At 29.5% G+C, this 26,759-nt stretch overlaps 1 protein-coding gene across 2 annotated transcripts; it reads left to right on the top strand.

The window, feature by feature from the left end:
* Positions 1 to 286: 286 nt before the first annotated feature.
* Positions 287 to 26,456, top strand: LOC117225526 (thyrotropin-releasing hormone-degrading ectoenzyme). Of its 2 annotated transcripts, none has more exons than XM_033479172.2 (17): positions 287 to 443; positions 9,914 to 10,101; positions 11,019 to 11,319; positions 11,893 to 12,268; positions 12,604 to 12,759; positions 13,930 to 14,241; positions 16,529 to 16,706; positions 17,488 to 17,635; positions 18,745 to 18,826; positions 19,984 to 20,161; positions 20,619 to 20,805; positions 21,490 to 21,767; positions 22,639 to 22,817; positions 23,306 to 23,473; positions 24,043 to 24,183; positions 24,259 to 24,340; positions 25,737 to 26,456. In XM_033479172.2, the coding sequence occupies exons 2-17, from the start codon at positions 9,922 to 9,924 to the stop codon at positions 25,908 to 25,910; spliced, it is 3,120 nt and encodes a 1,039-aa protein (XP_033335063.2). In that variant the 5' UTR covers positions 287 to 443; positions 9,914 to 9,921; the 3' UTR covers positions 25,911 to 26,456. The 2 variants fall into 2 exon arrangements, with proteins under 2 accessions (XP_033335063.2, XP_033335062.2); XM_033479171.2 differs by lacking the exon at positions 287 to 443 and adding an exon at positions 2,769 to 3,042.
* Positions 26,457 to 26,759: the final 303 nt, after the last annotated feature.

Genomic DNA, 26,759 nt, shown 5'->3' with positions numbered 1-26,759 from the left:
CCAAAAAGATTCCGAAAAAACTGCCGCCGCGTGTAGTGAAAACGTGAACGATCATGTGATCACCGATTCAAGTCCGAATCGTACCGTTTAGATCCACTTAGCCGCGTAATCTGTGGATCGGTCATTATCCAATTCCATCGGTTGACGTCGCAAAAGTGGCCTAATAGTAATGGTATTCGCCGGTGAGCACTGCGGGGCTGACGTCAATGGCCAATACTGAAAGCGTCAATGGAAATTGTGATACGGTGTACCTGTTCGTGTATAATACCGTTTCTGCGCGGCACTTGACCACGTGCAAGGTTTCAATCAGAAATAACAGGATGTTTTTGTGGGTGAGACTCTTGTGTCGTTTAGGAGGCAACTGGATCACTCGTGCTATTCGACGTACCATGGAATTCAGTTTACCGGACTTGGCACAAGATATGGGATTAAGAATGTTACAGGTAGGTACGAATCTAGCTGGATAATCTCGAAAGTTTCATTAGTACTTTGAGAGAGGAGAAGTAAAATAGAGAACAGTAGAGCCGGTTCCTATATGGGGTGACTAATTGCTGTAACTTTGTTTTGTTTACGGGCACAATTAAATTTATAATTATATATTAACATACTACATGTTTTTATTCAAAAATAAACAAACTAAAAGAATTATTTTCAAATGGACTCCTGTATTATTATTATAATTATTTATTTGTAATTATTTATAATTATTATTTATAATTATTTATAATTATTTTCAAATGGATAAGTTCGAACACTTTTGTAACTATTCTGACCGAGGAGATTCAAATCCTTTATGAATACATATGTACAGGATTCTTTCGATATTGTGTACAGTAGCGAATTAAAGATTTACACGGGAAAAAGCAAAGAAATTAGCAAAATGTAAGGTACATTGTGGACTTGTCCAACGTTTATGACCAGTAGCTAATCTGCTATAAAAGTCACATTTTTCGATTTTCTGTAACTGGTGCTAGTTTCTTACGTAGTCTTCGTACTCATGATTGAAAATGTTGCAACGGTTTTCTAGCTGTCCCAGCATTGATTTCATCTGTAATATCAATTGCATAACATAAACGAGCCGTTATTTTTTCGACTGTTTTTCATAGTCTGCCACTTTTTAGTAGGTCAGTTTTTAAAATATCATACCACAGATACTTCCAAGCAGTTTCTGATCTGTAAAAAATAGTTCCTAGTTCATAAAATGTCTTCTTTTGGTTACGTAGTCCCACAACTTGTTCCCTTCCTCAGAAGTAGTAAGTTCGTGAATTACCCACACTTTTATGCTCAGTAAATTAACTTAAACCAACCAGAGTCACACTACACACGGATTTTAATATTTGCATACGAGAATAACAAACGAATTCATGAAGTGTCTCTCGCTAGACATTGGAAATAGTTGGACATGGTTGTAAACTAATGTCTGGTGTTCATAGAAGTCAGAGGACCATAAACGTAAAAACGACAATGTCTCGTTTAAATCTGTGATTGCTAGAAAGAACATCTGTCACGAACATGTCACATGTTTTCACTTCCAAGATCACCAATGCTTCGATTAATAGTGTTTCGAGTTGTATCATTCCGATATGCCTATCGAATTTGTTCTTTTCTGATAAATATAGAAATCCTATATGCCACAATTCAATTAACGCATTGAAATTGTGACTTGCGACGTTTTTCCGTACGCGATTGTGAAAGAAAAAAGTGGTAAAAACAATATGAGCAAGAACAGCAAATAAGAATGTAACGCTAAAAAAGTTAAGGGGTGCTTCGCCTTATTTTCCTCGATTCATTACGTTTCATCGAGCGAAATGAATCGTTAACGATGTACGTAATAGCTAACGATGTACACATAAAGAAACAAGTATCTTATTTTAAACAAAATTTACTTATATTTATATTTATAGTTTCCGATTGCTATGATTGATTAATAACTTGAGATTGTCGTACCGCAAAGTGCGTACCTATCAGTGCGTAATTTACAGTGTGCATTTAATGGGTGTGTAAATTTCCTATAATAAAATTTCTGTTGTGAATATAGCAATTTTTGTGTTACGTTAAATTAATTGCTGAAAAAAACATGCATAGTAAAAGTACTGGATAGTATAATAAATATTTTTATACATTGAACCATACCATATTGTTATGTAGGCATTTGACATCGAAATTTCTGTTGCAACTATAATAATTTTTGCGTAACCATAGTCCATAATCAATCAGTTAATCTTAATTTATATCTTTTGTATATAAAATTGAAGAATATTTAAGAATGATCCATACATATATTCGAAACTTGAACTCTGTCTTCGATTACTCTCGTTATTCATCGTTACCATTCCCAACATGCATTGCTCTATAATTATCGAACGATTCGTGGTACTTAATTGGAAAATTAAATATTGATAAATTCATTACCAAAATAAAGATACTAGAATAATCGAATACTTACTTTAGAGGAAAATTGAGTAATATTAAATTCATTGCTAAAATAAAAGTACTTAAATGAATAAATACTTATCTACTAGTAAAATTTAATAATGTCTAATTCATTACAAAACTAAAAGTACTTGAATCAATGACTGCTGGTCTAATTGGAAAGTGAATGGCGTCAATCTCATTACAAAACTGAATAGACTTGCATATTGTAGATATTCTTATAAATTAAACCATAGACAAGAGGGGAGGGAAGAAGATTATGTGATTGCAAAGAGTAGTGATACGTCGAGGCAACGATTGAAAAAAGTGGGGAGCCACAAACGGCATTCCGCCTGTTGAGCCAGTGTTCACGTATTGCATCACAGGTGGAACGACTAATTGTGTTGTACCTGCATCGACGAAGTACATCATCGCGGTCACAAATCTAACTTGAAATTTCGGAAGGATCCCGCTGTAGATTTCGGTCATTTTCGCCAGTTCACGTGATTCTTCGTTTTCACGTGTCATACGCCATACGCGAGCCTTGTTTCTTCCGTCCACTCAAACCGGAAGCTGATCACATGAGCCGAGGATCTATTTCTAGTTGGCAGGATTATGGACGCAGAAGTTGTGAGTACTAACTCTTTCATTCTTCAATCTTCTTTATTTGGTAACATTTTCAGTTCATAATTAGACTTCTCTTGAATTGAGTCGTTTCAAGCAAATGTGGTGCATGCCAATTTTTTTGTTATTATTCGTTAAATCGCATTTAAATCGTTAAATCATTAAATCATATTTAATTTAATATTTTATCCAATTTTTTGTCTCTTATTTAAAGTTAAAGCTTCAATGTGGCTTACATAAAAGAGTTGTAATAATTTCTTACTTTAATCTTCAATATCTACAACTTAACTTTCTTTGCAGAATTAACATTTAATTAGATATTGCTTTATTATGTGAGAAAATTCGCGAATACTCATATCATTTCTTCGATTACTGTTTCATTCACACACACGTTATTTTATTAAACAATGAATATGTACAATGAGAGTGATTCAAGATAGAAATGTTACGTTAGTGTTTCTTCATATAGACAAACCTTGAAAATATCAAATTTTTTAATCATTTCTTTACAATTTCCATATTTTCTATTTTTGAAAGAGAGCAAATAGTAAGTTAATTTTCTCATAATGATTACATACATATGTGGTAAAATTGCAATAATATAATTATACGTTTTTGTAGTTGCTAACGACGTCAAGAATTTTTTTGGAACAACGATATAATATATTCTCCAAGAAAGATTGATTCTACTGAATTAAAGTACATTTACAATAAGTTCGTGATTACTTATTTTAATTAATCAGCTGAATTATTTCAAGTGTGGTATGAAAACATTTTGAAATATTTTACAAATTCTCAGTAACTGTTGACTAACGTGTTCTACTATTTGTGAATATTAGAGCTCTACTAGGTACATAGAATTATTTAAAAAAAAAACAGGACTCGTAGGTTCTGTTTTCACACTGACAGTAAATGCGATAAGGATATATGATAATGAAAAGATAAAAGTATGTGACTTTTGGAAGTTATTGTCTAATGTGAAACGGTAGTTCAAATTTATTTCCTGGAAAACATCCGTGACTTTTCCATGTTGCGTAAAATAGTCTCGAAAACGATCTAACGATGTGGATTTACTTTTTCGGCTTTTCTCGTAAACCATTATGATTTTAAACAGAATCATTTTTCAACTTTTTAGTTATTTTAACAATTGAGGGAACGCTTTAGATATATCATTCGAGATAAAAAAAAATAAAATTATACTAAATCTAATATTTTGATATGTTAATTTCTAGACAATTCTAAATGAAAATGATTCGATGTCATCAATATTTGAATTTTCAAATGTTCAGCCAATATTCGGAGTTAAATATTCATGCAGAAATACTTTAACTTAATTTCGAAGAAATTATTCGATAATTAGATGACCCTTTATATTAACTTACCTACTATAATTTTTATTGTTTACCTGGTATGTAGATAATTTTAATAAAAATATTTCATCTGTGTCATATAATTTCCAGAATTATGACCACCTGGACGTAATTCTGTTGCAAGAAATATTAGTAGGAATAGCGAACACTCTATAGTGATTATTTTTTACGATTACAAAATAGCTTGATTGTTAGAGACGCTCGTGTCTCTGAAGCGTAACCGACTTTACAATCTCTGATTGAGAGTTACCACTACGAATTCCATTTCCAGAATGCTTTAATCATATTGTGGATAATATGAGGTCTACCTAAAAGTTCTGTCCATTTATGAAGTAAAAAAAAAAAATAATTCTTTTGAAAAATATATCTCTCAAATAAATAAATATATTTCTTAAAAATATCTCTCTCTCTTCGTCTCTCTACAATGAAAATCTTAACATTACAAATAATATTAAGAGTTAGTACAATACCGTAATATACTAGAATAACACTGTTGTAAAGTATTGCATTAACTTTAGCGTGAGAAAGTTCAAAATTACATAGGAACACAGTCTTGTGTTAGATTCTTGATTTGATGATAATCAGTGCAAACGTATGTAAATACTTCACCAAAATATTGTTGAATATTTATTACATTAATATTAATATTATATTAATATTATATTATTGTTAATTATTGAATAGATTGATCTTATTTCGATATTAAATAATTTGTTAAATATTTCGCAGAATAGAGCTCGTGCATCGCAGTAAACGCTCTGAATATTTAGTCAGATAAACTACGAGTATAGGAAGCGTTAGCGTACAAGCCTAATCGTAAGAGGAAACGTACGATCACAGTTATTATGTGACGTAGTTGAACTTGATGTGTACACACGTGCAATCAAATTGTAGAATGTTGCAGTTTTCAGATACATCTTTTATGCAGGAGAAATCATGTTCGCGAATTATATCCTAAAGAAGCAATTTTAATACAATATTGCATGCTACCGTTCATGTATGGCAATAACAGAGTTATAAACAATTCGGAAATATTTATAATAAATTTATGTAGAGTTATGCAAACTGTATTAAATGTGTGACTATGGTCATATATGTCACGATGTCTTTACCATTTGTTGCGATTATATTTACTCGAAGAAAAATGGTATTTTGCAGTTTAATATTTTCAGTTTATTACATTATTATACTAAATAAATTATACAACTCTGAAAGAATACACATGTCAGAGAAATGTGTGTACCACACAGACACACAAGTTATTTTTCCAATCACTTTTACTCGATTTTTATTACATCGAACGTGTCGCGTAAACCGTTTTTATTGAAATGAAAACAGACTTCTGTTACAGGGCCATCAACATAGAATAATAAAAAATGATGTTTTGAATACGCCAAACTAATGCTTTAGTTTGAATTGTAAGTTTAATTTATAGTTTGTGTGATTAGTAAGTAATAATTGTGTAAAAACTGTAGAATACTGCGTATAAATATAAATTATACAAACTTACATTTAACATTTATATTTTATTCGTATTTCTTTATATTTTATTATTTAAAATTATACTTAACAATTATGTTTTATTTATATTTTATTATTTAGAATTATAGAAAATTATATTCAACATTTATAGTTATATTTATTTATATTTTATTTAAAATTATAGAAAATTATAGTTAACATTTTAAATAATATTTCATTGTTAATTATCACATTATTGAAAATTCTATATGAAGAACTAGAATGTTCCTATTTGAATTCACACATTTCTATGTGAAAATCATATATACTCAAGTATTCTCGGATTAATAAAATAATTAACGAAAGAAACGAATGCCGACTCGATATCAGTTACAGAAAATTAAATCGATAAAGCTTCTTTTTGTAGCTACTTAACAATAATGACGTGACATCATGAATTTATACCGTTTCTGTTGTTTACGCGTTGATCATGCACCACATGTTACAACATACAGTGTAAACCGCCCGCAACTTATTTTACCGCAAAAAACAGCACGTACAACACGCATACGTAATACCATGAAGCACCGTAAGCATAGTAACCTTCAGTTACTTTACGTGCGTTATCATTCGCGAAGCCTGTTAAGTAAAACAGTTTGAAACCGCATAAAACCACGATTTTTTAGCAACGAATTCCGATGACGTTTAGTTGAATTCATTACATCAATTAGTCGTCCATGAATTAATTATCACGAATTCCATGTTTTTATAATACTACAAAATTCTTCTAAGCTAACGTTTCATTAATTTAGTAATCAAATTGTTGTTGAAAAATAAGTTTAAAATTTCTTTCTCGTTACCTATAAAACACATTATAAGCTGCACGATTTTAAATTATATTCATTTAATTAGTGATTTCTAGCACTAAATAACAACATAAAATTGCATTTGCTCAGTAATTGTTCAATAATTTAAGTTATACCAAAATCCTATAGAACATTAGTTAAGAAGTTGACGAAAATTATTGCTCCAATTTAGAGAATTGTATTCGGAAAATGTAATTAATATAGCGTATAACATTCAATATGTTACCTTGAAAATATATATTTTATATTCATATTTACATACATAGTTTGTTGATAAAAATACTTAAAAATTTTTGTTAGTCATATTACTTGAGAATAGTAATTTAAACAAAATGGTTACTAAAATTGTCTATATATAATTTATTTAGAATATAAAATATTCTAAAATTATAAACTGTATTTAAATAGTAGTATAAATTCGACTTCAACGCTATATATTTAAATAAAGAGTATATAAATGTCAACATACAACAAACTTTCGATTTAGTGTAAAACATTATCTACATAATTAAAAAAATATTAAGGAACATCAAATTTTTGTGCAACGTAAGTATTCAAACGCCTTATAAAATTCAGTTGAGAAGTTATAATAATAATAATAAATTATTAATATATAATAATAATAATAATATATATAATAATAATAATAAATTATTAATATATTATAATAATAAAAAATAAATTTTTTTATTAATTTGTATTACTAATTTTATTTATGATCGATGTTATTTTTTTCATCTGCGTTTTATACGATTCTATGATTTGTTTATAGTATGTATGTTTTTTGTTGCAATTAGAATGACCGAATTCACTTTATGGGGATAGACAGTCGTGTATGAAACACATAAATATAAATTGTTATCTTAACTTGACATAACCTTGACATAACTTGTTAATGCTACATGTTAATGTGTTAACTTGTTAATGTTACATCAATATTAGGAGGTAAATGGGCCAAAACTGCATTCTAATTTTACAAATTCCTTCAAATTCACGCACAATTATTTAATAAAAAGAAATTCGTTACTCGTTCAAATTTGTACAACAATTATTATATCAAAATTATACTCCAATATTTCTGATGGATCTTCAGAGAACAATTTCTAACATATTTAGCGAAACTACCCTATGCACAAGTATCTCGCAAATGAAGTTTTGTCAACTGTATCAATGATTAGTGTCTCAGTTAGGCTCAGTAACGTATGTAGGAAAGGCCTTGAAGAGTTGTTTCTTTCTTGAACGTATTTGCGAATGTGTATAGTGGGAAATGATTTTCAGTGATTCTGTGTCACGTTCGGCTCAAATGTAAACGTGCTTATAACAAGGTGACCACAATGGTATCTTTGCAAGCATTCGACACCGCCATAAATTCAATTGGCTTAGAAACTTTCAGACGAATAACGCACATAGCGATTAAAACATTTTTCTAGAGGTAATTCGAAAGATTGATTATTCAGTAATTAAGTAACTCCGCCTTGTTTGTGAAGTTGATGACAGTGCAGAGTAAGAAACAAACTTGAACATCGTTGACCATTTATTATACGCCGAGGAACATTTTTCATTCTATTTAAATTCTAGGGAAGTCATTAAAATAGCATTCCATGAATATGTTTGCAATATCCATTACACATACGACGATATCGAATCCTTGAGAACCGTAAACAGAAGTTGATGTGTGAAATAAATACATCATGCAGAGATGTGTGGATTTCTTCAGAAATGTGCGGTAATAGTTTTCCTTCTTATTAAAGAAGTTTCTTGTTTATCATTACACCTTAGATCCTTGTATCAACTACAAAAATGTCTGTTTACTATTTGAGCACCGAATAATACATTTTAATTTCTTGATATGTGTCTTGATGATTTAAAAATATTCATATTTAACTTTGAATTCGGTATTCAAGACTATTTCACGGTCATTATGCATCCTATAATACAATTTAATGTTAAAAAATATATTGTTTGAAATATTATGCAGTTTTGTAATAATTTATACACAACATCCATAACACTCATTTTGACGAACAAACGAATTTCATTTCATGTTTTCGATTTCATTTGGCTCATGCATACAATCATCATTAATAGCGCAAATAGATGAAGTTACACGTAATAAAATTGACGAAATTGTTGTCAGATAACGACGTTTATGCAATGCACATCAAATTCTGAGGCTTTCGTATTATTTTAGTTTGCACGCGTGTATTTATATCAGATAATTTGTATTTATTTATTTCATGAGTTCTATTAATATCATGTTGATAATGCAAGTATTGTTCGGAGTCGTTTTGTGTGAAACACGTTATTAAAAGAATCATACAGACACCTGTGGAAGAGATATATTAAAATAAGAATACTTGTGATATTTTATATTATGTGAATTTTATATGAAATACTATGTACTTTGTGAGACAGATTTCGACGGTTGTAATTGCTATTTTGAGATCATAATATTTTTCTAGCATTTGTCTTAAAAATTAGTACAGATCATGAATATTTTACGAATCTTTCTATTTTACAATCCAATGAGACCGCACGATTTAAGGGAACAGTTTCTTTTTTTAATGCAAAGATTATAGTAATTTTTGCGATTCTATTTTAAATTGTGAAGCAGTTCGTTCTGAAACTTCTAGGATAGCTTATCTCATATTCCGGGATCATGTGCAAAATTTGTCGTTTATATGCAAATCATAAACATGCAATAAAAATGATTTTACCTACATAAATATTTACGCAAGGACTCATCATCAAAGATGCGAGCTAACATTTCGTAGCCTTTACTTTTTTACAAAAACAAAAAAGCAAACGCTACCCTTAATAGATGGGTATTCTTCTTATATTGGGGATAATCCCAAAAAACTTCAAGAAAATACAACATGCGGAAAATACTGATGATCTGATTGAGAATTCACGATTCTGGCCAGAAGTCTTCATTTATGCAAAAGTCTGTTTAATTTAATTTTATTGTATATATTTTCGATCCATCGACAGTTTTAATTTCCTCCACGTTTGCTCACTTTCCTATGGGATATAGATCTGGACTATTTACTCACCATTTTTAATGGTTTTGGCCCCATTAGTCTCGATAATAACATACCCTTTTGGTTTTTTAATGTTCTTCGTTACAGGTATAAAATGATAATGAAATATTAAAATAAAATTCTTGGAATGTTTTCACAGCTGTTACGATGCCACAATTCAGTGGCGGTCCGGTGGAATTTATGACCTGCGATGACATTGAGTACAAAAGAGACGATGGTTGGTTTCTATCCTACACAAAGATAGCTGCAATTATTGTGGTTTTCGTAATTGGTATCGTTGCTGCCGGTTTCCTCGGATGGTACATAAATTCTTTACCAAAGAAAAAGGTAAATATATTGTTTAGGACTAGATATACTAAATTATCAATTAAAAACGTCACTATTTAACGAGCGATTTGTGGATAACACCAAGCACATAAATTGTGAATGTAAAAAATTGCATTTTTAATATTAATTTAATATTGATCTTGACATTGTATAGTGACATTCCTTTAATTGAAACTGTGATAAAATGGATTTGGTATCTATTATCACTAATTAGAAATGACTCGATAATCCTTTTTTGTCACACTAGATCCTTTGATATAACTTCTTGTCTTAGATACTACAATACGAGTCCCAATTATTTCTTAAAGAAATGATTTATTATCATTATAAATATGATTAAATGAGTCATTAACTTAATACTTATGCATTTTTCGGTTAACAAAATGTCTAGCTGATAGATTACACACATTGCAAGTATAGTATTTTTAATGCTTGTGCACTATTCAAGAAATGTAGACATTTATATTCTAAACAGTGCATGAGAGTTAAATAATGATATTTTCGTAAAATATTTAGCATTAAAATAATTCAATATATATAATTAAAATATTTTAAATCATTATAATTAAATAAATATTTTAAATTACTGGATTCAGAATATGTATATTAATCTACTGAATCAAAAGTTGCATTTAAGTTAATCTAACGATGATTTGGTTTAACATATTCAGTGCTCCCGACAGTCACTTATGGATGACGTTAATCTTTGTTTGAATTAAAAAATTCATTTTTGCTATATGTTTACACAAATTGAATTTGACTAGGATTTCTGGAATGCTAAAGAGTTAAAATACTATTCACTGTGACAAATTTTAACTTTTTAGTTGCTGTTCAAATAATTAAATCTGCTTTATGTTTAAAATTTGACACTCAGCGTTTTAACACAATTATGTATTGTATTGAAATCATTATTGCAGCCTTACGACTCGATCGATTTGCTTAACGATGAAATCGAGGAACCGAGTATTATTCCAGAGACTCTAACCTCTCCTTTCATTCGTCCGTTGAAATATCGTCTACAATTAATGCCAATGATTAACGTAAACAGCGTGTCGTGGCTGAGGGGTACTGTAGTTATCGAGTTTCAAGTAAACGACAGGACTGATTTAACTAAGCTGTCTTTAAACGCGAAGAACATCACGGTAAATGGCTATAAACTGTCGTTGATGGAGCAGCGGGACGACAAAACACGATCAAAAAAGAGGCGACGAAGGAAAGGTAACAAAGAGGATAACTGTTAAATTCATAGGAAGAAAACAATGGGTGTTAATTAAAATTGTTTAAGCAATTCAGTTTTTAATATTCTCGCAAAACGTAAGTTGAATATAGACTTAATGCATCAACAATACAAACAAATGTTTAAATATTAATAACGAGAATAGTTTGCGAATTTCACTAAATGTTTTTTATCGAGTTGAGAAGAATGACTATTCCATGCACAATATTAAATCCTATCAATGGGTTTACGAAATATTACATTTGATAAAGGTGAAAAGAAAGATAAACTATTATCACTTTATTGTAGTCGCAGATAAAAATATTTCCATTTACATAGCTTATTTTACAAATCTATCTTATTTTTAAATAATTTGTTACGACGTGTACGAAACAATTTAAACATTTCTTTCACAATGTTAATTTAAGTTATTACTTTTCGTACATTAAGGTCATACAAATTGTAACAGTTTTGTGAAACAATTGGCTCGAACAATTTGTTTATACAATTGACTTGAGCAATATGATTAAAATCAATATCATGCAACGACGTCAAACCAGTTACATTGTTCACAGTTACTCGTGACACTCATTCCGATAAGAACGACATAGTTTTATCAACAACGGCGACCGAAACCATTCCGCATGAACAAAACGAAAACCATTCGTCTGAAAATTTGACATCCGTTGAAGGATCTACAGCATCCGTAATAAATGACAACGTTACTAACACAAATCAGTCTAATGTTATAAACTCGTATCCTGATATCTCAGTAGCATCCCTATCAGATATAGAAATTACAGAATATTTAATTGACGACAATAAAGAAATTCACACGATTTCCTTGGGAAAACCAATTCAAGATGGAATTTATTTGATGAATATCGATTATGAGGTCCAGGTCGATGAAAGTGCGTTTTTTATTTCAAATTATACTTCTGAGCAGGAACAGTAAGTATTAAACTTTTACTAATTTTAAATTCAGCTATAATTATAATACTTTTAATAAGGAATAATCATACATAGCAGTCTTTGCTTTAAACAACAGTTATTAAAGATAATTGGCAACACAATTAACATATTTATATCGTCGACTAATTCTCTATTATTAAATTAACTTAACTATTAATTTTATTAAGTATTATTTTTTTTAATATTACCTTTAATTGTATGAGTTTGAAGTTGTTAATTTGTACCTTCAATTTTGTGTTCTTTTAATCGTTTGATATGCCACGCGCGGAGAATATTTTGAAACTGTAAAAATAATTTTTGATGTCTTGCTAAAGGTGGTTGATGGGGACCAAGTTAAAACGGTTTGGAGCCAAGTATCTTTTGCCAGTTTTCGATGATTCGGATCAAAAAGTTGTTTTCTCCGTATCTGTGATACATCCGAAGCAAATATTTGTCCTTTCCAATATGCCTTTGAGAACTTCGAAGGATACGTAAGTAATTCATATTTTTTCATAGATAAGACAAAGAAGATAATTTTAATATTAATACTAGCTAAATTCAGTTTCAATTTTAATATTAATACTAGCTAAATTCAGTTTCAGTTTTCATATTTATAGATAAATTCAGTTTTATTTATAATATCAACAGTTAAATTCGGTTTCAATTTTCATAGAATTTTCTACTTAATTGATTTCAAAGAAATCAGTAAATTATTGATAAAATATAACCTTGTATTAAAAAGATGATGAAATGCTGAAGTAATCAATTTTTCTATCCAAACAAAAGAATCACACAAAACTTGACAACTTCAAAATATTTTCAAAATCTTATTTTTTATCTATGCATCTTATTTTGTATCTTGTAGACAATTTTACTTCGCATCTATTCCTAAATGATATACAAATTTTATTAAAATAATAATAGTATATATAGTATATATATATATATATATATATATATATATATATATATACTACATTTATTTAAATATATATATATATATATATATATATATATTTAAATAAATGTAGTATATAATAGTATATATATATATATAGTCGAAGTTGATACTTCTTAAATTGTCCAGAAAACATAAAATTCATATGTAATAGTTAGACTGCAGATTTTATGTATTTATGATAAAAAAAGGTTGGGTGTAATTTGAAGCAGTAAAAACATTGAAAGAATTTCAGAGTGCCAATGTATTAAACCGATTTTATTGTAATTAGTTAACAAAGAAGAAAACACGCGGTTTCTATTTCTTAAAAACGATATGGGGCAATTTTTATTTTGCATAAATATCCGCATAAATTTACATAAATATCTAGATATAAGAAAAGTTTCTGAATGTAGTATACAGCATTGACTGAATATCGCGACGTTAGTGAGCTGGATTAGATCAATACAATCAATTTTATTTTCAACCTTGTTTATCTTGCATGGCCGTGTTTTAGCTGTCAGGTCCATTTTGAACATATTTGACAATTTTTTGGGTTCACAATATTTTTACTTTAATCGAGAATGCAACCATAATGATCAATACGAATCTCTATTTTTAATATCATACGTCGTTCTCTGCTGTAAAATAATATAGCATGACAATTCATAAGAGAAATAATATTTTCAATATTTTTATAACTACTTATTATTTTTCCTTGAAGCGAGGATTCAACAATGGTAGTCGACACGTTTAACGAGTCTCCACCACTCTCGCCTCACAATTTAGCATTTCTGATGGGCCACATCGAGACTATGGGCGCGACATTCATAGCAGACACGAACGTAGTCGCAACATTCTGGAGCGATCCGAAAAGACGCTCACAAGGGATTTACCTGTTCGACAAACTCGAGCCAGCTGTCATGAACCTGATCGACGTGCTCCCGATACCTTATACCCTGCCCAAGTTGGACCTAGTCGCCTTGCCACCAGGGATCGACGATAGCATTGCTAGTCCGGGATTAATCGCAGTCAAGTAAGAGTTATCGATTCTTCTATGAATTATTTTATTGCATTTAACAACGATTGACGAAACGTGTTTACACATGTATTTCAAATTAATATTTGTGTTGTTTACAAATTTTGAACAGTAACAAAATCCCCAAAATGTATTAGATGCTTTATTTGTTTAAAATGTTTCGTAAATTCACGTGAAAATAAGCACTTTTGTTTTGAAATTTTACTAATGTCTCGCTATTGTTTCTTTTTGAGTTGAGAAAGTCAACGAGACATTATCAAAAATTATAAATGATTTAATAACTAGCCAATTCAATAGAAATATTCATATTATAGCACAACTCTGTTAAAGCAACAGAAAAGCTTAGTAACCTTAGAGTGGTGACGTACGTCAAGTTGATCCTGTATCAATAATGATAACTTGATGTCAGAACAACGCTAATTAATATGGAAAAAAGCTATGAAGTATATTTTTTACTCCTATGACAGTACTACTTATTAACCTTTCAGAGTTCAATGTTTGAAAACTGTTAAAATCAGATTTTTTCAGTGAATTAGTTGATTCTTTCTAAAATCATTTAAGTTGCAAATACGTTTTCGTTAATATGTTGATAGACAAAGTTATATGGTGCTATTCAAAATTATGATGAAATCTGAAGTATAGAGGTAAATTTCGCTGTGCAGTTTCGGGCTGTACTATCGCAACTAAATGTAGACTGAAAGTGTCGGACTTATAATTACTCGGAGGCTTATCTACTGCGGAGTATTTCATGTGTCTATAATCTAAATGGCAATTTCCATGAATTTTTTATGTATCTACAGCACTATACAGTTTCAAAGTACAATGTAAGATGAAACACAGGATGAGGCTTTCGCAATTATGTAGAATTCATTACGCTACCTGAACTGGTTATATCTCGAATTTGGTTGGAGACTGGGAAAGATTCAACAGCAAAGTTCATTTCCTTATGACTTCAATTTTCACATAAACGCAACGATTCACGTAAATTTGAACGTATTTATATTATTACAACCGCAAAGACTACCAAAGACACTTGCCATAAGACTGTATTTTATGTAACAATCTACACGAAACAGTACTGGGCACAAAGATAGAGATCAACAATTTGTAAAGATTTACATAATGACCGATGTATAAACTTTATTTCATGCGATAAAAGCGGTATCGTTTCCGTTTGGATAATTAGTTGTTACTCGGAAGCAAATAAACAGTGACACACACACACACACAGTTTTCATCATTAAAATAATTCCATAAAAATAAATCATTAAAAGTTTGAAGTATCTGACGCATATATGTATATGTGTATAAAAATATGAATACCACACAAAGTATAATAATAGACAGTGCAATTACATTTTTTTAGGAGCATCGCTGCATTTATGGAGAAATTCGAGTAGTAAAGAAATCGACTTTCTTACACATTCAAGTTGTTTCAGCACCTTGCAAAAGGAAAATCTGTTAAAAATATTTTAATTTTTAAACTACATCTTTAAATTAAATCTTTTAAGATAGTTTTCATTTCATATAAAGAATTAAAAATATTTCCCTATTTTACGACGATGTCAATTTCTAATCTAACAGAATATTATTTGTAGTTACAGAAAAATTTATCGCGACATAATAAATGGAATCGAATGTTCTAAGTTTTATTAACACGTTCGTTATAAATATTACCTATGTACACATTGTTATTTAAAATTATAACTCATAGCATAATGTACAAGATACCTATAACTTTTGTTTTCTTTGTTAACGTGCAACGTGACTTCAATGGACATAAAGATGTTCGTTTAAAAAAGAAAACATCCAACTTCGGTATTTCCATCAAATAATACATACCATGCGATCGTAGAATCTAAACAGCGCAAGCATGAACACCGTTTCGATTCCTGCGAGATCATCAGATCATAAAAGAATACGATGAAATCGGTGTTTCAGATAAAGATCTCCAATAAGGGTTGAACCTCTCCATATTCGAAGAATTAAATATCCGAAGATTTTATTTTCCTGACAAGGGTATGATCCTACATGAAGAAATAAGTCGAAAAAAGGAGTAACATTTTTTCATTTAAGACTGCGTCTTCGTAAAAAAATGAATATGACGAAAAGTAGAATTGACATATGATGGCCGGATAGATTTTCAACCTATCTTTTCTCGAAAATAGTGTTTTAAATGAGAAAATGTTATCTTTTTTCGACTTATTTTTGCATGTAGAATCAATCCCAGTCCGGTTGTGCCACGATTCTTCACCCACCCTGTATAACTAAATTAATCTTTAAGGCAGTCAACATTCTTTGTCAATGAAAAATCGTCAGTGGTCACGAAAACTGGCGCTTTGCAGTCTCTTGTGAATTTATTCGGGCAACAATTGCTCGATGAATTTATGAACGTGAATCGAACGGACGCGTGGCTTTTCAAGGGTTCACTGTTGTATTTCCAACACTTAATCATTCCAAAGGCAAGTGATTAAATTCATTTCTGATTATATTAATTAAAGTAAAATCGTGAAATCGTGAATTACTTAAAGGAAATAAGTCTCTTTTATTTCTGCAATTATGTCTTATTTTACTTAACTTCATAAATAATTTATATGACGATATTACACGATCATACTTTTCGTTCACTTCAAATGGTTACTTATAATTGTAGTTAGTATACCGCGGATCTTTATGCAAAATGATGTAACTTACAAGTATCGTTCTTTTTGTAATAACTGCATTAAGTTAAAAATAGCATAATAATTTCATTGGATGCTTTTAATTTTTCCGTTGCTTCAAATTACAGATACCCATTTTTGCCATAAATGCGTGAAATTCTTTATCTAGTAATTACACTGGAGCTCGTTATGCAAATTAATATTTTTGAAGTTTATATCTTGATAATTGAAATTAATCATTTTGTTTATGCTTATCCAAACCTTTAAGTATGGATATGTCAGTTGCGTAAATTAATAACGTTATTAAAAATATATTTAATAATTATAAATAATAACCTATTGTTATTGTTACGAATTTGATTTGACCACAAACAAGATTTCAACCACATTTCGCTGTATTTGACAATCTCGCAGATCTTATAAATAATGCAAATTGTAGAAAATCCGCAGTCTTATTTCGATAAACAAAATTTTGGCACCGTTAATGCGATAACTATTAAAACTACAAATTAATTGTAATGTATTGAGTAATTTTTATAATATAAGAGCATTGTAAACCGATTTAATGAAATTCCCTTTTCAGATAGATTCGTCATTGAATTTGAGTAATTCCTTCATCATTGATGTACAGGCGCAAGTCATGGATATTGATAGTTACAGCATTTCAAGGCCATTCCATGAAAACGTCAATTATCGACTGCTGCAATCACTTAACGACGAATATGCAAAAAGTAAACCTACGATCTATATTACTAGTCTTTATGTTCAAACAGACCCGACCCAAAATATATTTTATCAAAGTAATCCTAAAATATTTGCAAATAATATTCATTGCTTGTGCAAGCTCAAAATCGAAAACTACAATTTAAAATGATATATCACTGATACCTTTTCTTGAAACAATATACTAAATAACTATCGAATATCAAATCGATATGAAACAATATACTAAATAACTATCGAATATCAAATCGATATGAAAATCGAATATTATCTTGAATTATGGAATTATTTTGTATCTCTTTGCGTTCGGAGAAATTTCTTAAAATAGTAAGATTATAAAATATACCAGTATAATAGGAAAGTAGGAAAATAGCAAAGTAGCAGAGTAGCAAAGTAGCAAAGTAGCAAAGTAGCAAAGTAGCAAAGTAGTGAGGTAGTGAGCAAAGTAGCAAAGTAGCAAAGTAACAAAATAGCAAAATAGCCAGATAGCAGAGTATCAAAATATCAAACCACGTTTTTAAAAAGTATAAGGTAATACAGGATTCATAATAATTACTTTATTTGAATAAAATTTACTATAAGATTAATGCAGATTTTATGAAAGAAAAATGTTCAATCTTGAAAATACCATAATTATGAAAACTCTTATTACATCCCCTGATAGAAGACCTCCAATTCCAAAGGGTTAGATTTCCATCGATATGAAAATGTCCTAATTAACGATTAAATGGAATTTTTTCAAAAAGATCTAGGTCTGTTTGAATATATGTACAGTAATGTCTCTCTAATTGATGCCCAGATTGACTACAAAAATGGACAATTTGGGAAGAGGAGATACGATTATTCGAGCCTTGAGGTTTATTTTTATAGTTATAAATTGTCCACAATCATAAAAATGAGCCGCATGGCTCGAATAATCGTATCTCCTCTTCCCAAATTATCCATTTTAGTGGACAATCTGAGCGTCAGTAAGGGAGACATTACTGTATAAGGTAAAAGTTTTGATTCTCTAATCAACCTTGTTTCTCCTATTGACCCTCGTATTCAATAAAACACAATAACTGATTATAAGCTTCTGAAGGCATTAAATCTTTTGCATCTGAATTACTTCTTGTAGGTGCATGTCTGATACGCACGTTGCATGGTGCAATAGGCGATACAGCCTTTAGGAATGGATACAAGAAATTGGTGACTAGGTGGTGGGTACATAATATGCAGAACACTCAATAAATTATAATTTCATTTTTATTGTACACATTATAATATCATTTTGCATATTTGATAGATTCAAATTTCTTATGATATGATAAGAACATAATAGATACAAATTCAATTAAAAATGAAAGAATATCTCGATTCTTTATTATTACATGCTATATAAATAAAATTCAGATAAAATATCCTAAGTATAGAAAATTTTATTTTAACCCTTTCGGTACGAGCGCGCTGTCCGCCGTGACACTCCCACTGTACGGGGTGCCGCGCCGAAAATGCGCACATAGCACAGGATCAATCCACTTTTGTACGAATCTGTTTCTAATCCGTTTCTACATCTTTTGTTTCCTGTAGACATTCTGTAAAGGACCTACAATGTGTTAAAATCTATGAACAAGTTCCGAACAAAAATGTAACCTGAAATTTTTTAAATCAATTCAGATCAAACGACAATTATACCTGTACCTGTTTTTTCGGAATCCTGGTAAGAAAAGACTTTATTAGAATAATTTCTAATATGTCAAAAATATAGTTCACATGGATGCCAGATGTACAACAATGTCTCTCTAATAGACGTTTAGATTTTCCACAAAAATGGACAATTTAGGAAGAGAAATTTCCAATTGTCAACAACTATAAAAACGAGCTGCAAGGCTCGAATAATCGTATCTCCTCTTCTCAAATTGTCCATTTTTGTGCACAATCTGAGCGTCAGTTAGGGAGACATTACTGTATTTGGCACTCGTCCATACCGGTCATCAGATGGATGCCGGATATATCCGGCACTCGTACCGAAAGGGTTAATAACTTGAAGCACAAAATGCAATATTTTAATCTTACATTTCAAATATATATGTACGTCAAATATACATGTATTTCAAAAATATATGCATGTAAAATATTTCGTAACAACAAAATTAATCTAGAAAACAGACAGTATTGTAAATTATGATATGAAACATAATTTTATATTTGCAATTTAAACACAATTATTTGCATGTAACAAAGTATAGCATGTAATATAGATTTGCCGTGACTCGTAGAATAAATTGCTTCTCTCTCGGTTTTGATAGTAATTCAGGACACATATCTGTGAAATATATTTTAATAAACATTGAGAAAGATTATATTATTTATTTAGGAAATTTAACACTACTTACCTCACCGATTTCATGACTGTTATGGCGGAGGAATTGGGACATCCACTATCCTCTGACAGTACCTTGGAAGAATCGATGAATTCATGGATTTATCAAGGCGGATACCCCCTCGTTACTGTCTTAAGAAATTACGAGGAGGATTCTATTACTCTTTATCAGGTAAATGGAGGTTTATTCAAAATGAAATATTTTGAATAAAATATTTCTGTCAATTCTGTTACAAATGTTTTAATATTATAGTATTTATACTCAGTAAATATATTCGTAAGAAATATAACTGAATTTTCGAACAAAATTATGAATACATATGTTAAATTTAACAAAGATAATCTTTTGTTAAATTTACGTTGCATTTTTTCAAACTTCAGTAAACATAATTTAAGTGATGAAATTTGAATGTTAACTTCTTTCTAACATTCATTTCAATGATTGAAAGAATTTTATACAATACAAATAGAAAATTATTATTATTATTATTATTCTGTCAAAGGTGCATGGCGTTATGAAATAATCGTATGGTGCATTAATAATTAATCTGTCTTTATATCAGATTTACATGAGACAAAGGATATGTTCAACTATTTTTCAATTATGTGTAATTAATTCTTTATTTCAGGAACAATACACATTAGATAGACCATTAGAAAACATTTCAAAATATTGGTTCATTCCACTGTCATATGTTACCGATACTGGCAATTGGTCAACTCCAACGAGAAAATTATTTCAATCAGAAGCAAAATTAGAGTTACACAATGTTGTTGCCAACGAATCCTGGATTCTCTTTAATATTAATAAAACTGGTACGTTATGTCGTTTCAACGATCTAGATTTCGTAACAATATTTTCTAAATATATTTTTCAAAAATATTATTATTTCAACTATAGTTTATGAAATTATATTTTGAATATTATTATATAAATTGTTTGAATAAAATATTCTTTAATCTCTAATCTTTCATTATCTAATCTTTATCATAGAAATTATTCTAACATACAAATTTTTCCTAAATATTTATAATATTATATATACTTTGAAACATATTAAAATTACAGACATTGAAAATTTTTTTCCAATTATTTATTAGAGAAATGAATTCTAAGAATCTGAATTTTTAAATATGGCCCTTATCATCCAAAGTGCATGTGGCTATTTAGTAGAAAAAACAGATGTATAGTTATTCCGAAAATCAATTTATTATTATGTACAGATTATGTATTTGATAATCGATTTATACTTTTTATTATGAATTATATGAACCAATTAATTATAGTAATTTAGTCTTAAATTTTATTATATATGGAAACATATTTAATGCAACGAGATATTGCAGCTGAAATTTAAGGATCCGTGTATACTGATTTAAATGATTTCAAACTTCCAGCAGAAATGATTTTCTGTTTCGCTTCTATTTTTACAAATCAGTTTTCTCATGTGTTGCTCCAGGTATTATACATAGTTACCGATATTATCGATATTTTGTCAGGTTACTATCGAGTACATTACGACGAAAGAAATTGGATGTTATTGAAAACGTCGTTGCACGTAAATCACGAGTTATTCCCGCCAGAAACGAGGGCGTCACTCATAGACGACATTTTTAGTCTCGCTGCGATGGGTTTGATGAAATACGAGACTGTCTTTGACTTTATTAAATATATGCAGATCAAGGAGAGGCATTACCTGCCGTGGACGGTGTTGATGCGACATGCATTCAAATTAAATAGACTTCTATACGAAACTACGGTCTTCACCGATTTCCAGGTATGATATTCACTCTAAAATTAAAACAATTAACGAAATACTTACAAAGATCGATGATGAAATATTAGCCCGTGTAGTTTGAAATGATTCGAAGAGAACGGCTTTTTTTTAATTAAATGAATATTTTATTAATCAAAATGTGCACCGCTTGATTGAACACATTTCAAAACTTTTTGTTTTTAATGTTTCCGAAGCGAGCAGAAATAAATTAAGCATTCCGTTTACGGATTGACTCGTTAAAATAAATTACTGTATTAGATTCAAATAGTTAACAAACTTGGCAACTAATTAAAGTAAAAGCAGAAATACATTTTTATTTTATTTTCGTTTCTTTCGATTGATTAAGACAATTTTTATTTCTCAGTCTACAGACGATGAATATGCATAGATACGTTCACTAACTTAAATTACTTCGAATACTAAATTTTAGTATAAATCTTATGATTTGTAAATTTTACACATTTCTAATGTTAAGTAAATGTTAACTTCTATTCAAACAAAAATTGACTGTATTGAAATTCTTTTTGGAACCTGTCATAAAATAGTCTTCTAAAATAGAAGTTACATAAATAAATATGCAATTACGTTGTAACAATTTAATGTTATCTGAATGCTTGATGTCATGCAAGTATTTATTAATACAAGACGTAAAACATTGCAGCGACATTTTAATGAATCATTAATATTATCGAAACGCCTCTGGAAAACGTTTACGTCATTTGGCAATCACGTCGTTGCATAGTGATACATGTCTACAGTTGCTGGAATATCGTATAATTACATTATATAATTGCACGATGTTGAAAAAATCGAATACTCCAGCGTTTCTAACATTTTTTTGTTTCATCTAGTTACTAAATTTCATTTTCAGGAGTTTATGGTGAATTTTGTGTCGGCATTGTACGCTGAAGTCGGATCGAAAATTGAGGAAGGCTCGCATCTCACGAAGATTGCTATAAAATTGGCGTGTGGCTTTGATCACACGGAATGCTTGGACTGGGTCAAAAGTACATTCGAAAATGCTAAGACTGATAACGAAATTACAGAAACGTATGCTTATTATTGAAAAAATTAGGTTTTTAATTAAATTTTAGTTTGAACTAACTAAATTTTTAACTTAATTTTAATTTAGCTTAAACTAACTAAATTTCAAGTTCATTTTAATTTAGCTTATTAACTTTTCACATACGCTAATATTAACACTAATAAGATCATATCGTTTAGTTTCTAATAATCGTAAAGACAACTTGCTTTCTAACTTTCAAACGTGCTTGTTTGTTATTTCCATAACTGCCCAAATACATTATTAACAAACTCATTTATTATAAAAACTATAAAAAATTTGATTCTCGCTCAATATTAAGTGACTTCAAAAAACTCTAATTTTACTATTTTATTTTTTATTAATTATTATTGAAAGTTTTACAGTTATCAAATACGTAAATTACGGTTATTTGTTTATTCTCCTACATTTGTACGTTAAGAAAGCAGTTTAAATCACTTAATCGTAAAAATCATGGAAGATGCAATATTTTCAGTGTACCGTCGTACATCCGCCAGACATTTTATTGCACCCTTGCACGTTATGGTACAAAAAAAGAATGGAATTACTTTACACAAAGAGTAGCTGCAATCGACGACGAAGCTGAGAGGAAACGTTTATTAACGTCGTTCGCTTGTTTCCAAGCGCCCTGGATATTACAATAGTAAGTTACATTGCTTACAGTAGAAAATTAGCATTAATTTGTATTCGTCATAAAGATACACGTAATATGCGTTCAAGCGAAATTATAATTCGAAAAGTAAATTGAGCTGATATCGTTGAAAAAATATTATGAGTACAAAAAATCAAATAAACATCTTGTGTTCATTCCTGGGAAAATATGTAACAAAGTGGGCGAGCTTAGTTCGAGCTTTAAAAAGTAAAATTTCATTTTTATCTAAAAAATGTTGCAAAAACATCAACAAGTATATACATACATATGTAAAGAGTATAAGTCGAATTTTGACGAAAATAATAGAGAACACCATTTTCATAAAACAAGGAAAGGAGCGTTTTCTAAATCGAATATAATGTGTACTTTATATGTTTAATGAGACGACAAGTATATTATAAATTCTTATGCTCAAAAATGAAAGTGCTCTATCGTACAACCAATTTCGATTTATAATCTTTTGATCACCTATCAGAGATTTGTTGTGTTAAATCATTAGGATTGCGTTTATTATAGTCACGCTGATATTAGCGTATTGTTATATTTTCTTCGAACACTAGCATTCTCAACGAGATCGTTCACGAAGAGACATTTCGTCAAGGTGAAATCGTAGTAATTTTAAAAGCGTTCCCTCTGAACCCAGCCGCGGCTCAGGCTGCAGCTCGATTCGTACGAGCCAATTGGCAAGATATTTCCGACAAGTAAGTATCTTTTATTCCTCGACTATGAACTTTTGTGCATATTAATATAATTATCATGTAATTTGCACAACACAGATTTTCTGGATCCTATGCGTTGCTAAAATTCTTTGTATTATCGATGAGTAATGGCTTAACTACTGAACAAGACTTGGAGGACGTAAGAACACATTCAAATTAACTATAAACGAAGTTGGTTACAAAAGTAACACAAATCGTTTGATTTATAAAGGTTTGCTAAATTATCGTTTATCGCATATTCAACTAAATATTTACACAAAATGTTACATACACTAAACATCAAACCTGGATAAAGTTAATGAAATACTCTTGTTTGCATGAAATAATGTTACAAAATTTATTTGACGTCGTAGAGATAAATACATACATCGAAAATAGTTACACATGTTGTGGTAAAGATATTATAGTATTTTCTTAGAGATGATATTATCTTAAGATGTGTACTAGAAATAATTATTTGAAATAGTATTCCATGTATCTAAATTTCAATTAATTATTTGGAATTTTATTTCTTACGATTAATATTTATGAGGAAAGAATAAACCTAGAGAAAAAAATAAAAAAACATTTGAAAACTTAATAACAGTTCTATTTGTGAATAACTTACGGAGTTTGCAATTAACACTCGCGAATACGAAAATCATGTCACGTGAAATGCTTATCGACTTTTTCCAAAAGAGTAATCGCACTACCTGTATATGCATGTTGTTCTTTATTCGAAAATCTAGTGGGGTGGGTACTAACATTGACCTATGGATTTCACCGAGTAAGCAGATTTAGTGTCGCGCGTGTATGTGCAAGCTGAAAGTAAAATTTTAATTAAATAAATATTTCTTCTATTTAAAAATTATAAATAAATGAATATCTATTTTATGAAAAAATTGTAAATATATTTCCTGTAATATCTACGGGTTTACATAGTAACTCATCGTTCTTAAATGCTAATAATTTAACGAGATTTTTGTTTGTTGATAATTCATAATCACAATTTCTGTCGTGATTTCGTCATTCGTAATTTTAGTCTTATTTAATATCTGATGTAAATTACAGAATTGTATTCCTAAAATTATAATACGTTTGAAAATTTTATTTAATTGTTACATTTGCCATGCTTACTACGTTCAGTCAGAATTGAACTCATACTTCGAAGTTAGTGTTAGTATTCAAGCATAACAATTTTGTACAGTTTGATTAATCTAGTAAATTAAACAAATAATTATATACTTTCTTTTAGTTAAGTGTATTTTTTCAAAATAATAATTTGTATTGAAATGATTTTTAACCTTAACTTCAATGAATAATTAAACAATTTTATCATTTCATAATAACAAATTGTAATCAGTCAATACATATTCAACAATACATCGTAATCAGATTGCACAAATTTACTGCTTATAATTAATATTTATCCGAAATCAAAATCAATGAAAAATAAATTTGAAAAATATAAGACAAAATACCTTTGTAACCAACTTTATTATACGTATCCGCTATTTCAATGTTTTAGTAATTAAATAACGATTATTTTATTATAGCTACAAGCATTCAGGGAGAATAATTATGAAAGCATGAAAGGAACTAGGTACGCGGCAGCTCTCGTCGAAGCGAATGGAAATTTCATAATATCGTGGTTGCAGAACTCATTACCGGAAATTGAGAAGTTGATGAAAACAGACGAAGCCAATAAGACTTCGACTTCATCGGTATAAGAACAAAACAATTAGAGATTTCACATCGAAAAATTACGCGTCTAGTTTTTTTTCCATTTGTCGAGAATTGTTAAAGGAATAAGATTAGTTTGTGAATTGTCATAAAAAATTTAGCATTCTTCACTCTTGTTTGCACAGTAAAAATTTTTCATGAAATTATTGTTTATAAAAGTGGGAAAACTGCATTCCTGCATTGATAAAACTACGTAAGATAATAAAAACATACCTTTAATCGATATCAACTAATTAACTTATTTATAGTTGCTTAACAGTACTTAAGTTGATAATTAGTATTCAGTAATTCTAAATACAACAAAATAACTACGAGTAACACTTGCATTACTGTAATGACTAGAGAATCTCAGAAAATGTTCATTTATTATTTAATAATGTTGTGTATTTTATTTTGTTGTACTTATGAGGCGGCCACTGTAACGTTACAGAACATGAAAATACTTACTATGCTCTTTGTCAGTCATTACGCAAACAAACTGTCAGCTTGAATACTCGAAAATATTTTTGTAATAAATACATTGTTAAAAGTTCTATCACTATTTCGTTCATTTTCCTTTTAGTGTATGTCATGTTGCTCATAAATTAACATATGTGTAAATGTAAAATAAATATTTTAATTAAACAATAAAACCGCTTCATCGTTCGTTGTGAGAAAATCGCCTTATTATTACTGTCACAAATCACATAAATTTTAACGAATTAATTAGTGCATATTTTTCCAATTAAAAATGAACTATTACTATTAAAACCAAGTTACCTAATTATTAATATCATAATTCACATATTAATAAAAAATAAATAATTAGTAAATATTCGTCGATCTAAAAATAAATT

This window comes from Megalopta genalis, chromosome 2 (genome assembly GCF_051020955.1).
Source record: "Megalopta genalis isolate 19385.01 chromosome 2, iyMegGena1_principal, whole genome shotgun sequence".
NCBI lineage: Eukaryota > Metazoa > Arthropoda > Insecta > Hymenoptera > Halictidae > Megalopta > Megalopta genalis.
The sequence above is the reverse complement of the archived record's forward strand: the minus strand, read 5'-3'. Positions and strand labels throughout refer to the sequence as shown.

Bases quoted from the DNA above. Each gene is read 5' to 3' on its own strand.
- LOC117225526 (XM_033479171.2), top strand. From the start codon at position 2,994: ATGAGCCGAGGATCTATTTCTAGTTGGCAGGATTATGGACGCAGAAGT. The intron at 3,043-9,913 runs GTGAGTACTAAC...ATGTTTTCACAG, and splicing joins GGATTATGGACGCAGAAGTT to CTGTTACGATGCCACAATTC. The intron at 16,707-17,487 runs GCAAGTGATTAA...TTCCCTTTTCAG, and splicing joins AACACTTAATCATTCCAAAG to ATAGATTCGTCATTGAATTT.